At 35.3% G+C, this 18,527-nt stretch overlaps 1 protein-coding gene across 16 annotated transcripts in view; it reads left to right on the top strand.

Moving 5' to 3' along the window:
- LOC126758236 (small conductance calcium-activated potassium channel protein) overlaps positions 1-18,527 on the top strand; it is a 109,724-nt gene that overhangs the window by 5,370 nt on the left and 85,827 nt on the right. For 12 of the 16 annotated variants that reach the window (XM_050472377.1, XM_050472371.1, XM_050472374.1 and 9 more), the window contains 2 exons: positions 11,886-12,869; positions 16,040-16,141. In XM_050472377.1, the coding sequence (XP_050328334.1) occupies positions 11,886-12,869; positions 16,040-16,141 (1,086 nt within the window). The remainder of the gene's footprint in view (positions 1-11,885; positions 12,870-16,039; positions 16,142-18,527) is intronic. The other 4 variants (XM_050472381.1, XM_050472382.1, XM_050472378.1 and 1 more) reach the window with 1 other exon arrangement.

Genomic DNA, 18,527 nt, shown 5'->3' with positions numbered 1-18,527 from the left:
CGATAGGAATAGCAAACGACGCTATATTTTCCTCGCTCTTCTGACATTTCTCTTCAGTTAAGTTTGCCATTTTATCATGGAAAGATACACAATCAAGAACGAGTCGAAATTATTAAAATTTTCTATCGAAATTAGCAGCAATCCACACGTAATCCATGAGTCACCATTGTATCCCGAAAAAATTACGGTTTGGTGCGGTTTATGGGCCGGCGGCGTCATTGGGCCGTACTTCTTCCGTGATGATCAACTCCGGCCCGTTACTGTGAATGGGAATTCGCTATCGCTCAATGACAACCGAATTATTTTGGCTCGAAATGGATGATATGGATTTGGACAATATATGGTTCCCATAGGACGAAAACCAAGTTTGGTGAACGTGTTACTTATCTCACGAAATGGCCCAGTCAACAATATAATATAAAAATACTTAAACTTCTGCATATACATATCTATTATATACATACTTACATATAGTATGTGAACGTTTTTCAATAAACTTTATGGGGGAAAAACAAAACTTCAAAGCAAGGGCTATTTTAGTTTAGTTTATAGAATCACATGCAAATTTGAAACAGAGTTTCACAAAAGTAGAAATAGTGGCTGTTGAAGAAAAGTGGAAGCTACCAGCTACATTGCTAAATGTAAATAAAAAATTTACAAAAATGTTTATTGAAATGAGTAAGTAAGAATGGTTCTATACAAAAACCAGAATCTCCCAGCAGCCAAGACTCTTGATTACATGTTTCATACTGCGAAAGATAATATTGTTTTGCACCGCTCAATTCTGAAATCAAAGGTAGTAAAATTTTTGTAAAATTGAGGTTTACAAATACAATAAAAGTTCATTCATAAAATCATCGAAATTATGTTAAAAGCCCCTTTTCTTAAAAAGAAAATATCTTCGTACACAAATGATTTTACCAGAGCTATATGACTTCCATAAATGCATCTTATTCAATCGTGCGATTCCGAATTTTCGCACAAATAAAGTTTTTTTTAGAATCCACTTCATGATTTCTGATACCGCCCTTTAACTAAGAGTAATATCGGTAAGCGGTGTCTATGCCAATTAAGAAGAAGAATATCGGTATCCTTTCCAACTGAGCGTTGATACGAAGATTCAGCGAAAAACCTAAGACTTGCTACCAATATTCCTAAATTATGTATGATTTCGATGAGTATTTCTAAAAATGCTTGCTTACTTAGCCATTAGCTCGGATATTAATAACAGACTGTAAGCGAAAACTTGTTCATTTGTAATAGGGGAAATTCTCATACATTCGGGACTGCAAGCAGGGAGGAAGTTTTTAACCTCAGTCTGACCTCGAACGCAATCGCACCTCTGATCTCAGAAAGTCTTATAGAAATCTTAGAAATAAACACTGGGATGTGTACCATAAAAAAAAATTTAAAAGGTCATAAAAAAAACTGACACATACGAACGCCAAACCCTTTGAGGGTTTTACTATACTGACCTAGTACCATCACCCTGACTTGGAATTTCTCACCCCCCAGACAATAATCCTAAAAATGTTCCACAGTGTTATTCAACAAGGCCCCGAGTGGGTCAACTGACGATTGGACGTTATATAAAGCGGGACTTGCAATATATAAGTTCGAGATAAGAAAGGCAAAGAGGACTTCATGAAAAAGCTTCTCGGAGAAAATGCAGGATGGTCGTGAGTCCTCTAGGTTCAGGCGCATCCTTGCAAATAACCCCGTCCCGTGGGTTATCTTAAGGACGCAAATGGGAAGTGGGCCTTAACCAGTGAAGTTACACTTCGGGTGCTCCTTGATGCTCCCTTCTCGACCAAGACGTCCCCTGTGCTGCAATAGGATTGCGCAAGAAGAATCCAGATTTGAATCTTAAATAGCATCTATGAGATTTACTGGAAGATCTCAAAAGATGAGTTGCCCGAGGAATGGCTTGTCTATTCCCTGCCTAAAGCCCTGGCGGAAACTTTAAGGGGTCATTCGGGTAATGTGGCCTATTTTTTGACATTTTTTTCATAGAAATTTTTATTCTACAATAGAAGTTTTTTTCACATATCATGGGGTATTTCGTGGAGTGTATAAACAAATTTTTTCGGAGGTTTTTTGAGGACATCTGTTGAAGAAATGGCTGGGCGAATGAGATGCGTTTTTTCACTGGCAGATTTCTCATTTATTTTTAAAAAGTACCTGAATGGTTATCGTCCTTACTAGAATCATGAAAAAATTTTGATAAATAAAAAAGTAATTAACGTTTTTTTTTTTAATTTTTCCCCATGTTTTTTTACATAAATTTTGTCATAACATTGTCAATAAAATAGGGACGATAGCCAGGCGTTTTGTGAACATTAAAAAAAATTAAGCAAATCGGTTGAGTTGTTCGACCGGAATCATGTCCGCCAGTTTAAAAAAGTGTGTTTTGAGAAAAACGCGTTTAAAGTTTGGGATGTTCACTCCGAGCGCTCCGAAGCGGTATTATTATTTTTGGGCCTTTTTCGAAACCTTCCAATGGTAAAGTGGGTTTCTACATTAATTCTAAGGGTATAAGGGAACAGAAAATGCAAAAAAAAAACAATTTCTTTTTTTTTGAAAGTTTTTGAGTTGTTTTTATTTTTTATGAATAATTCAGAAGAAAAACAATTTTCTTCGAGTTAACATATTTACCTTGTCCACAGACGTTTTCTAATGGACTTTTTATTCGTCCGCATGTTTTGTTTTGTTTATCAGTTATTGTCGGCAATTTAATCACTTTTATTTTCATAAAACTACAAATTTAATATCCTTTAATGAATACCAAATCAATTGGTTTTCAATTGATTATTAGTATATAATTAAAAATAATTAAAAAGTCAATGAAGAAATAAATTATATTATAGTTTGTAGTAAATTTTCAATAGATTCGTATAAAAAAATTATTAATTCAAGAATGAACTTTGTGTATACTTTTTTGGTATTTGGCTACTTTAAATAGTGCCGCCCTAGGCACTAGCCTAGGCGGTAATCCATAACTGAGCTAGAGTGAAATGCTTCAATTATGTTATTATTTAGGTTGTCTACTTTCTCTGCCAGTTTTGAGAAGTTTCTCGCTTTATTGATCAATTCTTTTATGTTCAGATTTTAAGTCAGGCAGCATTCAATTGTGTGCTCAGTCGATGTACTAGAATTTATAACGGCTTTACCGATATCAATTGATAGCCCTAAGGAGAATTTGAACTGACATTGATGGTCCAGAAGAAACCATCCAATGAGAGATCATGTTCTTAGGGCAGGTGTTTCCTATTGTTATCTCTAATACTAGTCTTCCTTCCTTCTTAGTGGTTGATTGTATTGCCACTAGATCTCTATTTATAAAATGAAGTACAAACCCTTGTTTATATAATACATGTTCTAGGGTTCTCACAGGTGAATTCACTTTTTTTACTCTTACCTGACCTTTGTATGTCTGTGTCTCCTGCGCAGGAACAACGCTCAGCTCAGCCGCGGCTATTTTGTAGATTGATCTGTGATGGGTTTATTATAACCCTCTTAGCTGAAAACCAACCAATGCTCGCGTAACACCATTGTTTAGGAGAGGTAGGATCGCTTAGTCACTGTTCACTCCGTAACTGGTTTCAATCAGTTCAAAGATTGCCAGATTAGAAATGCACTTCGTCTCTCAACCTTAGAAATTAGGTGATTTTTGGTGAACCAAAATTACATTTTTCATAGAATTGAAAAACTGGATGGTCATTTTAGAGGACAAATATATACCTGGGGTACTCACAACGTGTCATAAAGCATCGTAAAATCAAAAAATCATAAATTTGTATACTAGTTTAAAAAAATTGTTGTTGCATTGCATACTAAAATAAGTTTGGGCAAATACAACGCTGAACGCTATGTTTTCGGATCGTTATAGCTTATAACTTTATGAGACTATGTGAAACCCCTAACCATATAGTATGTACTAAATATGTGGACAAAAATCGAAGTGATTGGATGATTTTTTTTGCAGCCAATATAAAAAATGTAGTCCTGAGAAAAAAACACAAATAAAAAGCATTTTATCGAGTTTTCTCTAGGTGTGACCTTTAATTTATTTCCTAAAATTTGTCGGGATGGAAGCATCGACCAATTTCTGCAAACAAATTGATATTTTACACTAAAACCATTCTTTCATGCCATATATGTATGTAAGTGTAATATGTATGTTTATAAGTTTTTCGAATACGTCTATTTATATATATATGTACATATTTATAATATAATTATTAGCAATCATCAATTTCCGGGCCGAATCGTCTCGGTTTTTCTGAAAAATGAATCTGTGGCTCGTTTGCAGCCGGCCATAAGTGACGGCAACACAGCTATTGTCTGTGCGGTAAAATAGTCTATATTATTTATAGATAGAGATATACATATTTATGCTCTTAAAATATATATGGTACTCGCATGTACTACTGCGCAAAAATGGTCCATTCAACACAGTATTCCATATATACATACATATGTATGCATGTCTAAAATCTTATAAGATACATTACTTGGAAATCTGAAAATGGTCAGAATTTTTCACCTTTTTTATCTTGTCGAATTAATTTTTGTGCCACAGCAACTTTTATAAAAAAATATCAAATATTATACTAACAGAAGCAAAAATACAGACACACATTGATTGACATTAATTTAATTGGACTTTATTTCTGTTGCATTTTTTTTTTTTATTGGGGAAAACAATTTACACAACCTGTGACTGTTTGTTCGCCCTAGAATAAAAATTGAGAACTTAGTACATGTGTTACTTTACTCTCAAAGGTGGGCGGAATCGAACCATTGCCACCGCCAAAAACTCCATTAAAAGAAAATTTGTCAAGTGCTATAACTAAGCTGATAATTAAAATACAAAATTGTTATGGGATACAGCAAATCGCTGTGAAAAGGAACACCTGTGCACAGAAAAATTTTAAGGATGGTTAGATTTATATTTTATACTCCAGCAACTGCAACAGCATCATGCTTCGCAGTTCATCATTTCCGTCCAAAGGGAATTCAGACTTAAACCAGCTTCCGTACAAAGTTCAAATAACTAGCCGGTTAAACAGAGAAGACTTTAACTTAATAAATTTCCCGTTTACGTCTGATGAGACCGATTTTCATCTAAACGGAGCAAAATTGACATATATGGAGTTAATCAAATCCAGAAATAATCCTCGAGACGGAACTTCACTCAGAACGAGTCTCACAGGAACTAACAGGAACTGTCAATGAGCACCGTTATTTAAATATGTTGAATGAGTTGTTTTAGTCAGGACTGCGCCGAAGACTACCCTTTTAATAGCGTTTAGTTCCAGCAAGATACAAAACAAATTAATATCAAGAAACTCCATTTTCTGCTGGTCTCCTGACCTCACTGCACCAGACGTTTTTGATGGGGTTATGTTAAGCAAGAGGTGTACAAAACAAAAACCAGAAATCTGACTGAATTGAAGCAGTCCATTAAATCCTTCAGGCCACAATGAAAACTTTTCTAATTAGATAGAGATCATTTAAGATCCATAATTTTTGAAAATAATTAATTATTAAATATTTAAAAATTTCCTATACAATAAGAAAATAAATGTGAGGCATTGATTAAAATATTTATAACCGTTAGTTTTTGTAGCAGGAATCGTGCGCGACATTATATTTACATATGTTCTTGAATTTAACCAAACTCTGTGATTATTATTTTCTCAAAATTTGTTCTCCTGACAGCTCACAATACCATAATAAATATGTTTATTTATTTATTGCACATTTATATGCAACTTGTATTATTATTTTGTATATTTATATAGTACTATAGTTTTGTTTACCTAACGGTTGTATGTAACACCTAAAACCAATCGCGAAAGATATAGGGTTATATATATATAAAAGATCAGCTGACGAGACGAGTTGAAATCTGTTTGCCTCTCCATCCCAGCAAGTTGTAACTTAACTTATGTGTGTAATTGGGCGGCTGTTACTCCCGCAAAGCGCCATTAATCGAAAATCTATAAATTGCAACAAATTAAAAAAAAAATAAAGGGCTAAATTCGAGAGCAACCGAACATTTTATACTCTTGCATCTTGCAGGAATAAAAGCCAGGGAAATGTCTTAAGGTGTACAACGTCAACCAGAGGATTGGGATCCAAGCAATTTTGTATTCTGCAAAAGATTTGTTAGATAAACGAAAATCATTATATGCAATATATGAGAGTAGAGGGTAGTATTAACCCGATTTTATCTATTTTTGCTAGTAACATATACTATTAACATGTCACATACTAAAAAATTGTCCCTGGGTTTCATTAATTACCTCACATACAAAGATCATATGAAGTAGAGTCAGCCGGATGTTCGAAAATCCAGATATTAGTTATACGGGGGCTAGGTCAAGTTTTCGGCTAATTTGATCTATTTTAAGCACAAAGGTACACTGTTATGAGTAAGATACGCTCTGTAATATTTGCCAATATATGCCCGAAAGTTCGAAAATGTTTATACTAACTATATGGCTCAGGCGAATTTGGTTATTTTGGCTTGAGATATTTGAGAGATAAGTATATACATTAATACTTGGGGGTGGAGATTGACACCAAACTGTCCTGGAAAATAAATATAGAAAAAAGAATAAACAAAGCATAAATGGCCTACTATACTTGTAAGAAAATCGTCAACAAGAATTGGGACCTTAAACCAAGTATAATGATGTGGATGTATACGGCTGTCATAAGACCTTTACTTACATATGGAGCTCTGGTGTGGTGGCCAGCGCTAAACTAACAATACAACATTAGAAAATTCAATGGAATACAAATAATGTGCGGGTGATCTTATCGTTCGGCTGTCTGTTGTGCAGTTTAGGTCATGTCCGACTGATGCGCTCAATGTGATCCTGCATCAACTACCAATGGACATTTTTATTCACAAAACAGCAGCTATTGCGGCGATAAGAATAAAAGAATTGGGAGGTTGGAATCAGCAGAACTACGGACACAGTGTAATTCTAAACAAGCTCCCCACTAACAAATCAGACTACATTCTCCCAAAGCTGGATTTCAATAGACACTTCCAGGTGAGGATGCCATCTAGACGAGAATGGAGAAGAGGTTCAATAGTAGAGGAAGATACCATCTCAGTCTATACCGACGGGTCCAAAATGGACTGCGGCATATCTCTCTCTATACGTCTACCGAACTCGGCTAGCATCTTCCAAGCAGAAGTATCTGCGAAGTTCTATTAAAGCAACTATATTTACGGATAGCCAGGCGGCCCTCCTGGCATTGTCTTCACCCATGACAAATTCCAGTATAGTTCACAACTGCAGAGAGCACTAAGCTCAATAAAAGACAAGCTCCAACTAAACTTGATCTGGGTTCCCGGCCACAGGAACATTTTCGGTAACGAAAAATCAGACGAGTTGGCAAAGGCAGGAGCTTTCCTCAATGAATCCGAAGCGGAGCTAATACCAATTACTAATAATAATTAATAGACAATTCCAACAAATTGCAAACAACAGGTGGAAAAACATTGAAAAATGCGTCATAACTAAACAATTATGGCCAACATATGACAGTAAAAGAACCAATGACTTATTAAATAGGTCAAGAAAAAGTATTTACAGAATAACAGCTACTACAACAGGGCACTGGCAATTTGACAATTACGACTTCGAAGTTATGATTACCAATAGTGACGTGGGAGCCAAGTCGCGTGTGTGACGAATGCTTGTTTGATGAAAAGAGATATTTCGTCTTGCTCTCGTTCATTACCATACCCATTTGCTACGCTGGAGAAAACAGAAATAACGGCGCGGTTGTTGAGGCCGATATTATTGGCGTACGACGGCAGCTGTACACATTGTGCCTTCTCGATTCAGCTCTGCAACTCGAATTATTTTCTCCAGGAGTAGATGGAACAAGTCGCATGATAGGGGTGGCCTTGTCTGAAACCTCGTTTGGTACAGAACGGCAAGGAGAGATCCATCCCTGACGGATCTTTTGGTATTGCTCAAAGTTATTTTACAAAGCCGTATTAGTTATATGGGGATACAAAATTCGGAAATAGTGAAATAAAGGCATCTCCTTTTCATGCTGCCAAAACCGGCATATAGCTTTGAAATCGATGAAGAGGTGGTGTGTGTCGACCCTTTTTCACGGTTCTCCTTATCAGTTCTTTACCGCCATATTTGTATAGCTCGCCCGCAATATATCAGCCCCCGTCGCTTTGTTGATCTTCGGACGTGTAATTACTATCCGAACGTCTTCATGGTCGGGCAATGACACGACTTCCAAATCATTATCTGTTGGGGAATTGGGTTCACTATCTCGTGGTGTTACGCTTTCACTGCAATTCAGCAGGCTGGAGAAGTGTTCCCTCCATGATTTCAGTAGAGTCTAGGCATCAGTTATCAGATCACCTCTGGGGGTTCTACAAGAATACTATGCTCCGGTCTTGAAACCTTTTGTTAGTCGCCACAGCTTTTCGTAGAATTTTCGAGCATCACCTTTCAGTTGTTTTCTCTCCACTGCGACACGGCACTCTTCATCGCATCAGCTGTTTATTTGCCTTTTCCGAAAACGAATGGTTTGTTTTGCAGCTGTATGCAAGGAGCTTGTCAAAAATAGTGAACATCGACTCCATATTTTCCCTAATCAACATAGTCCTAATATAATGTTTTTAAAATAGCCGCTTGACTTTAAATTTTATTTATTGGTCATTTTTACACCATCAGGAAGAATGCACTTCCATGAACATAAAGCCTACCGACTATTTAAAAAAAAGCTTGATATTAAATAATAAATATTTTAAATAAAAAATACAAGATAAAAATACGAAACACAAAAATTTGGTTGTGTGAATGTTTACACATAAGTTTTGAGGTTAAAAATCTATATGTAGAAGTTATAAATCTTTTCATACCTACAACTTTGCATATACATAATTTATTTCTATAGGACCCGTAGTTTCGCTGGAAATCGAGATAAACCATTCCTAGTCCTTAAAAATTATTTCAATTTATATTATTAATTCGGTCGTCCAGGTCGTGATCGAAACCTAATTTTATAATGTAATGATTGCCGTTTCACTCTTTGATTTTTTCCCATTTTTCCGATATATTATATTATATATATAATATATACACACACGCATATATGTATATGTACATATGCATACTTCCTAATGCGAATTATCATCATGCTAAATGACGTATTTAGCCCATTAACGCTGTTTTCTTATTCACTTACAGATATAGTATATGTTTATGTGTATGTACATACGCCAATTCACTTTTCCTCAATTTTAATTAACGTAAAATTTTCAGCCCCATTGCTTTTGAGTAGACTATGTTGCCAAGTACTCTTAAGAGCTGGTGCATAGAAGGCAAACGTGAGCAGGCTTATATGGATACGGAGAGCATCGTCAGAGGAAAGTTGTGCGTATATATGTATATGTATACTAAGCATGGTAGTGTGTATGCATATAAAGCAATTAAAATTAAATTATTTGTGTATAAGCAAACGTTTCTTTCATCGCTATGACCGCCATTAAAATATACGCCTGTGTGCGAAACAATATACCTACATATACACACACAAGTATGTATTGCATGCACATGTGTACAGTACGTCTTCGGTAAAAGCAACACTCGACAAATGCAATCTTTCGGTTACAGCCAAACAATAACAATTTTTCAAAAAGTAAGTGTTTACGAACACAAACTGTAATCGACAAACTAGATTCTTAACTAGAAAATCAAGTCAACGATTTCAATTTGCGCTTCGGGTATCCAAGAATTTGTAATAAAAATATTTCAAGTTTTTTAAGATAATTATGTTAAATACTGTAACTATATAATATTATACTTATTTTTGAAAGTGTGGAGTGAACAAAGGACAAATTGAAATCATTTACCTGATTTGAACGGATGACAACCTCAATAAACATTCTACCCAAATTTTTGCCATTTGCTGTTACAGAGTTCATGCTGTATATACTTTTTAAGCACAAGTGCGCATGCGAAATGAAGAAACTCTTTCAGCACTCAATCGGATGGAAAACTTTGCGTTAAATTTAACTGTCAACAACATCATTATACGAAAAATAGACAATAAAATCAACGACCTTTGCTAATAAAATTACTACATGAAGGGTCTACCTTATATTATAGGTCTAGAGATAAGATTTCATATTAGAAAAATTTTCAGACAGTTTTTTTATTGTATGACTCAGTAATGTCTGTACACGCGCCACACGATGCACACCAGCAAAGAGAAAATATGTCACACTAACAGTTTTTCTTTGATAAGGGCGAAAATGAGAGCCAGGGTATTGAAAATGTGAATGGTGTTTATGAACCTGATACTGTAAAAGTCAATCGCGCGCAATTTTGTTTTGATTAACGAAGAGATGTAACACTAGTGAACGCAAAAAGTCTTAAGGACGGAATTTCCTTCTGCAAATCGCTACTAAATCATAACAAAATCGATTAATTTCTGAAGCCAAGTAGTAACTCCGGTTGAAAAGCAAGTCAATTACTACCTAACAGGGATTGACGGCCAAGAAGGTTTTTCTATGTGTTTGGTGGCATTGGCAGGGTATCATCTGTTATGAGCTGCTTCTCTACAGTCAAACTCCAAATTCGGATCTCTTAACTTACTGTATGCTAATCTAGCTGTCACCTATGTCTGTTGCTACAACAACGAGTAAAATAAATTTGAAGAAAAGACATTGCACAAATATTTAATTAATCTTGAGTAATTTTTTTGAGTGAGTTGATCGTACCAATTCAGAAACTTTCTTTGGCTTATGCATAACAACTTTACAAAAGGCCGTCACATGATCAAATACATACTTTACGATTTTATGAAGGATATACAGACAAACATTCATTTTTAAATTCCCTATTTTCCGGAGTCTAATTGTATAGTATTGGCGGTTCTGGCTAGTTCATTTGCCTCACGGTTACCAGGAATAACACTATGTCCTGGGATATCACTATGACGAAACCCAAAATATTAATAAATAATACCTAATAAAAAAATTTGTGATTTCAAAGCGTTTTCTTCTTTCCCACTTTTCTCTCGATTAAGTTTGTACCCAAACTATAGAATATCTCTGCGCTCTTGTCCACCCGACCATTTTATTCAATTATAAAGGATTTCGAAAATCCGTGTTATTGAATATACATAAATGGGCCTTAAAACTGTTGTGTAGAGCAGCATATCCAAATCGTTTTCTCTGGATTTTTCTCTAGAATACTCATGTCGCGAAATTGTAATTTTTTCTGGGCTTAAGTTGTTATACCCCGAACAGGGTATGTTAAGTTTGCCACGAAGTTTGTAACACCCAGAAGGAAACGTCGGAGACTCTATAAAGTGTATACATATATAAATGATCAGTATGTTGAGCTGAGTCGATTTAGCCATGTCCGTCTGTCTGTCTGTCCGTCTGTCCGTTTATCTGTATATATAAGAACTAGTCCCTCAGTTTTTAACATATCATTTTGAAATTTTGCAAACGTCATTTTCTCTTCAAGAAGCTGCTTATTTGTCGGAACTGCCGATATCGGACCACTATAACATATAACTGTCATAGAAACCGAACGATCGGAATCAAGGGCTTGTATGGAAAACTTTCGCATTTGACGTGGTATCTTCACGAAATTTTTTACTTAAAGTAAAAATATAATCTCACCGCAACGGTACTTTTTTAAAAATATAATTTTGAGATAATCGTGTGGTGTACATATTACTTGTACTAAAGAAGGTCTAAATTTCAAATAGAAGGGCGGAACGAATTATATATGTATATTTTGTCAACACTTGTGGAAAAATCTTAAACTCCTTGTTTGAAATTTCATTTATTTTATGCTTTTGTTAATTTACAGATGTCCATTCAAAAGCTAGCCGAAAGCACAAATTCAGGTTATGTCAGCTCTGAAGAAACTGATTCATTGCTTGTATCCAATACGCCAAAATGTAAGTCCTCCGTATTACGACATATAAAAATGAGCTCAGTAAATGGACCAACAACGACGAGCATGTCTTCTTCCTCGACCGGCAAGCCAACGTTAATACGCCAAGATCGTACTTCCACTTATCTTACGAGTCCTCAGCTATCCCAACAAACTCGTCTTGGATCAGAGGAAAGCGTACGCGGTGTTGGGGGAGATGATGACATCGAACAGGGACTACGACCGGGAGTAGTACCTGATATTGAGGTACATGAAGATAATCCAAATAAACAACAAGCGACCCACAAAAAATTGGAGTCGAACCATTTAAAACAGCAACCAGTACAACAATCGAATTCGCGATCGCAACTTCAACAACAAATTTCTCAACCAACCATATCAATAACGAATTTGAATACGTATCAGACACAAGAGTATGTTAATCCTCAAAGTAATCCAAATTTGGGAACATCATCATATCAGAATCTCTCTTGTGGTATTCCCACAAGCGCTCAAAATCGTTGTCGCGCTTGCCGTAACTGTAGTCGACGAGCATCAACTACGCCTCTCTCCACTACAGCTAGTGCCGGCATGGATCGCTCAACATCGAAAGACAGCGTCAAAAGTGCCTTTCAACAGGGTAACCTGTCGATTTCCAGTTCGGCGATGCAACAACACGCACCACCGTCTCTTTTAGTTACTTCGTCGCCTACGAATGGATCTCGCATAATCCGTCAAAGCTCTCAGCCAGAGTCCAGTACTACAGCCATTTGTTGTGGCGCACATAGCTCTTGCGGTCACTCGCACACAGTTCCGAACGTGTCACTGAAGATTTTGCGAGATAGTGCGACCGATGGAATTGCAGGCATAGCTGCCGATTCCTTACGCATTAACGGCGGCATGCGACCATTCAAACAGGTAATCAAACGAGCTGTATTTATGTAAGTACGGATCTAAGTCTATAACCATTTGCACGCTAGGGTTCATACTCGTACTTTCAAAGGAATATGCATAAGAATAAAACTCATTTACCATACATGTTCATATTTACAATTTTATATTTTGTATATACGAGTATTTATGTACATAAAAATCATATATGGTAAACTTAAATGTTTCGTAAAATGTATTATATAAGCATGTCCTATTTCGCATTAAACACTACTCATGCATTAAAAAGGTTAAAACACGAAGTAAGGGAATAATATATTCTGTCAGTAACAATTCTAACAGTGCCTTTTAAATAAGAAGTGCCAAGATTTTATATACATATTTACATAATTCGAATGTATTTTTGTTCTTCTTAATAAATATGTATAAGTATGTTATTTTTAATGTAAAATAAATTTACAATTAATGAAATCGAAATTATCATATACATACATAGCTGTCCTTAAACTCTATACAAACACTATACTTTTGTAAGTTAGTTTGTTTTCAAATTCATTCTTCTCTCCTGGCATATTCTCGCCCTGAAATTAACTCTCTCCATTTCATTGATTTTCTTCAACTATGCATTTCTGTACTTCTAGATAAGCCTAAAGCCAAAGCCAATATTGTATTCAATATTTTTTTTGAAAGTTCATCATTTGTCGTTACAATCTATATGAGGGTGTGTACTTTGAAAAATTGGTTGATTGACACCTCTAAGAAAGACTCCTTAAGTATGAGCTTTTAATTGTAACGGGAATATGCTCCGCCTGCGGTTTTAAATTTTTTTCTTACACGCTACAAATATCACTTCCAACTTCTTCTTTATGGACGTAGACACCGCTTACGCGGTTATAGCCAAGTTTACAACAGTGCGCCAGTCGTTCTTCCTTTTCGCTATTTGCCGCCAATTAGAGATTCCAAGGGTAGCCAGGTCTTTCTCCACCTGATTTTCCAACGGAGTGAAGGGGTTCCTCTTCATCTGCTTCCCCCGGCGGGTACTGCGTCGAATACTCTCAGAGCTGAAGCGTTTTCATCCGTTTTTGACCTAGCAGTCGCTGCCTCTTAATTGGCTGAACTATGTCAATGTCGTCAATATATCCCGTACCTTCTACTGCGGTATTCGCCTTTGCCAATGCGCAAAGAACCATACATCTTCCGCAGAATCTTTCTCTCGAAACGCCTACTAACCAGCTATTGTGATCGCCCATGCCTCTGCAGCATGTGCATACGGGGATGAAGAGTGACTTGTAGAGTTTGGTCTTTGTTCATCGAGAGAGCACTTTACTTCTCAATTGCCTACTCAGTCCGAAATAGCACCTGTTGACAAGAGTTATTTTTATACCCTGAACAGGGTATATTAAGTTGTCACGAAGTTTGTAACACCCAGAAAGAATCGTCGGAGACCCTATAAAGTATATATATAAATGATCAGTATGTCGAGCTGAGTCGATTTAGACATGTCCGTCTGTCTGTCCGTCTGTCTGTCTGTATATATACGAACTAGTCCCTCAGATATCGCTTTGTAATTTTGCAAACGTCATTTTCTCTTCAAGAAGCTGCTCATTTGTCGGAACGGCCGATATCGGACCACTGTAACATATAGCTGCCATACAAACTGAACGATCGGAATAAAATGCTTGTATGGAAAACTTTCACATTTGACAAGATATATTCACGAAATTTGGTATATATTATTTCCTAAAGCAACAATGAAATCTCCGAAGAAATTGATCAGATCGGTTGATTATAGCATATTTCTTCCATACAAACTGAACACATAATTACTAAAAGAAATGCACCTGTGAAGGGTATTTAACTTCGGTGCAACCGAAGTTAACGTTCTTGTTTTGTGTTTGATTTTGAAGCTAACTTTGTAGTTGGTGTTAATGCTGGTTCTAAGATAGACGAAATTACTTAACTTCGAAGTAATAACTGTCAAAAGTGACGTGAGCGCCAAGTCGCGAGTGCGACGATTGTTTATTTAATAACAGAAGTTATTTTGTCTTGTCCTCGCCATTTGCATCGCTTGCTTGTCCAACCTGTAGAAAGCAGAACTAACTTGACTGAAATCTTATTTGGAACGCCTCGCAGAGTTCCTTCCCGATCCTAACGGAGCTTTAGGTAATGCTCAGCGTCAGTTTACAGAGCCGTATTCGTTTTGCGGGGATCTCGCTTCCAACTACTTGAAAAATATTTTATTTCATAAATTTTATAGGAAATTGAATGCTCTAGAAAATGGTCTCCTCAGGTTTTATCGTAAACTTAGCTGTTTGAAAGATAATACCGGTTGAAGTTTGACTATTTTAAGACAGATTTTTTTTTCTTTTGAATTTTATATTTCAATGAAAAAAAACATCATTTTAAACGGTCATAGTCTTTTAGGAAATTTTCTTTTCTACAAAAATGGTCTGTATAATTTTCCTTTTAGGTTAAGCGTTTACGAGATATTCATCGTCAAAAATCAACGCAAAAACAAAAAATAAATTTCCTACAAAATTAGAAGTTTTCGAATTTTTAATATTTTTTTTCGTTGAAATAATAAAACTTTAACCGTTAATTAATTTTAAACGGTTAGGTTTACGAAGTAAATCTTTTTTGCAGAGCATTCAATTGCCTACAGGATCCTCAAAACGAAATATTTTTTCAAGTGGGGGTAGCGAGATACAAATTCTTCTATCTGACAATAAAAAAAAAATTGAAAACCATTAGGCGGAGGACCTTCCCGGTACAATTAAGAGCTCATAATCGAAGAGTCTTCCTTAGAGGTGTCTACCAACATAGTTTTTCAGAGAACCAAACGAAAAAAAACCATTCGCCCGTCTATATTACTCTGCTAGTTGTGCATATTAAGGCAACCCACAAGCTTTGATGCATATATGTATGTATGACGAGCGCTTCGTTTGTTAAATATTTGAAAAGTATAGACAACTTGGTATTTATGAGATAATTCCTTAACAACCAAATAAAACTGATGTGAATAATGCTGAAAATAAAAACATTCATTCATATTAAAGTTTGCTAAGATTATTATATTTACAGTTTTTTCTTTTTTATAGACATAACAGCACATACGCATAACCTTACCATATACATATGTGAATTTAATATGAACATAATTAGTAGATACATAAGTTTTACGAAACCTTTTTCTCTAGGGTGTTCTTCTAATGCCCCGAACATTGTCTGAGAGCCGAAAATTACGCCTAAGAAGAGCTTTTACAGAAGCAACTAATGAGACACTCCAATGCTCTAAAATGGTATTTAACGAAATTTAAAATTTCAACTAATCGTTTCAAGTACTTTTCATTTAGTTAGAGGAGCCCAATGTATGCCTGCTTTTCCAAAATGCACCGTTAAGCTAGATTAAATACTTTCAAACACAATTATTTAAAAAAAAAGCAAGTTTAGATGAATATGAGTAGAAAACACATATCATGTGTAGTAATGTGAACGTACATACATACATTTGTATGCACATCAATGTAAACATTTATTAGTATTGGAGATTCCAAAAAAATCTCTGTGAAACCACCGTATGTATAATAAATTTTATATAGCTACATTTATATGCCTTCCTCACTTAAATATATGTATGTTAGTTAAATGTTCACGTTTTATTTGCATTTCCTATGCATTCACTGCCACACCGTTTCCTGCTTGTATACGTAGATGTGTGTGTATGCATTTGTACCCGCATGCTAACATCCAAAGTAAACTAAAAAGCATCAACGCGATGCATTTCAGGATGCTGGGAAGTGAAAATGTTATTTGAATGCCATGTACAAATTGGTGCCATAACCTGTTTACAAGCATCATTCAACCAAAAGTTTCCGTAAGTTAAGCTAACGAAATTAATTACTTACATAAATTATAGTAAACACTGTTTGAATCATGCAACGAGTATACATATAGTATGTATTATCAGGGAAGGATTATCCTTTAATTTCAATTATATATATTACACATTGACCGACATTTTCGATCAAAAGTCAACTATAGGTACTGGGATCCAAATATTCGGTACCTATGGGCTTGAACAGATTTGTTGGATTTAAACAATTTTTAGTCAAAAGGTGACGTACACTTAAGGCATTATTCGCGCAGAGTTTTATCCCGTTATATTAATTGTTGCTTGAATTGTGTACTGGAAAGTAAAAGAATTTAGTGGAATTCAAAATCGTGTTATATGAGAATTAGGCGGGGTTGTAGGTCGATTTCGCGTTTTTACAACGTGACATAGAAATGCGAAAGAAATACTACATACCAAATTTTGTCGAGATCGGTTGGTCGGGTCCCGAGATATGGGATTTCACTAAAACCTTGGCGGTGCCACGCCCATTGTTCAATTTTTACCCCGCTCCCTATAAAGCCTTGTTATACCATTTTGAGTCTCTGGTGCATATAGTTATTGATTTATCGCGCTTTTAGTAGTTTTGAACAGTACCGTTATATGGGGAGTAAACGGGGTTTTCATCCGATTTCGTCCATATTCACACTATAGGTAGTAGTATTCGTGCTGAGCGAATGCGATTGTTGTAGCTGTAGTGGTTTAGCATATACATATATATATTAAACTTATTAGAGGGCGGGACCATGCCCTCGTTTTAAATTTTTTTCCTACAGGTGCCCCTGTCTACTGCGATCCGCTGTGTCAAATTTGAGTTTTACAAGTATATCTTAATTTGGTGCTTAGTTATGGCTTTTTATAGGTTTTCGGTTAATGGCCTGATCATAACCCAACATCTATCTCGATTAGTTTTAGGTCATATGTATAACCGTTTGGTGAACAAAACTATAATACTCTATAGCAACTGGTTGCAGGAGTATAAAAATATTTCTGTGTAGTTTTGGAAGAAAGACAGCAATACGTGCATACAGTATTATTTGATATACATATCTATATTTGAAATGAAGTTGAAACATAATGTTACAATTCAATTGAAACTCTACTTGGTTAATAGAAAACCCTACTTAAGTTCAATTTTAATATTTTTCATGTGTTTGTTGTATCTAGTGAACAACAGATGGCGCGTGATACACTTAAATGCACTTCTCTGGTTTGGTGTTCGAATTCGAATTCTGTGTATATGAATTTTAATACTGTACTTTATGACAGGGTGCTTAGAGAAATGAAAAACGGTTGTCATAAAAAAAACCGTTTTATAACAAATCAAAGGAAATAGCGCAAAACAACATGAGTTTTTACCTTTGATTAATATAGTACAAAATAATAAATCAACTTGGTGATAGTGAAATTCACGGAGAGTTGAAAATAATGCAATAAAAAATAATTGAATTAACCTTTGAATTAAAAGTGGTTTCTTTTATGATCCCGGATTAAAATTTAAAAGAATAATCCAAGCATATAATTAAGAATTTTTACTTTAGTACAGTACTCTTACTTATGGCATCGATTGACTAAATTTGCTACATATTCCATTAATTAAGAGTTTTGAGACAATAATGTGCACCGATAATAAATATGTATATTTCGTCACCAAAGATACAAAATAACGTATCATCAAAAAATTCGAAATTGAGTATCTTATTGATTACGATTCACTACTTCAAATTACATACATAATATTACATATGTCCAACATTTTAAGGTTCTGCGTTCATATATGAACCAGTTTTAACCAA

Source organism: Bactrocera neohumeralis, chromosome 5, assembly GCF_024586455.1.
Source record: "Bactrocera neohumeralis isolate Rockhampton chromosome 5, APGP_CSIRO_Bneo_wtdbg2-racon-allhic-juicebox.fasta_v2, whole genome shotgun sequence".
Classification (NCBI taxonomy): domain Eukaryota; kingdom Metazoa; phylum Arthropoda; class Insecta; order Diptera; family Tephritidae; genus Bactrocera; species Bactrocera neohumeralis.
Note: the sequence above shows the minus strand (reverse complement) of the source record. Positions and strands in the feature narration are given on the sequence as shown.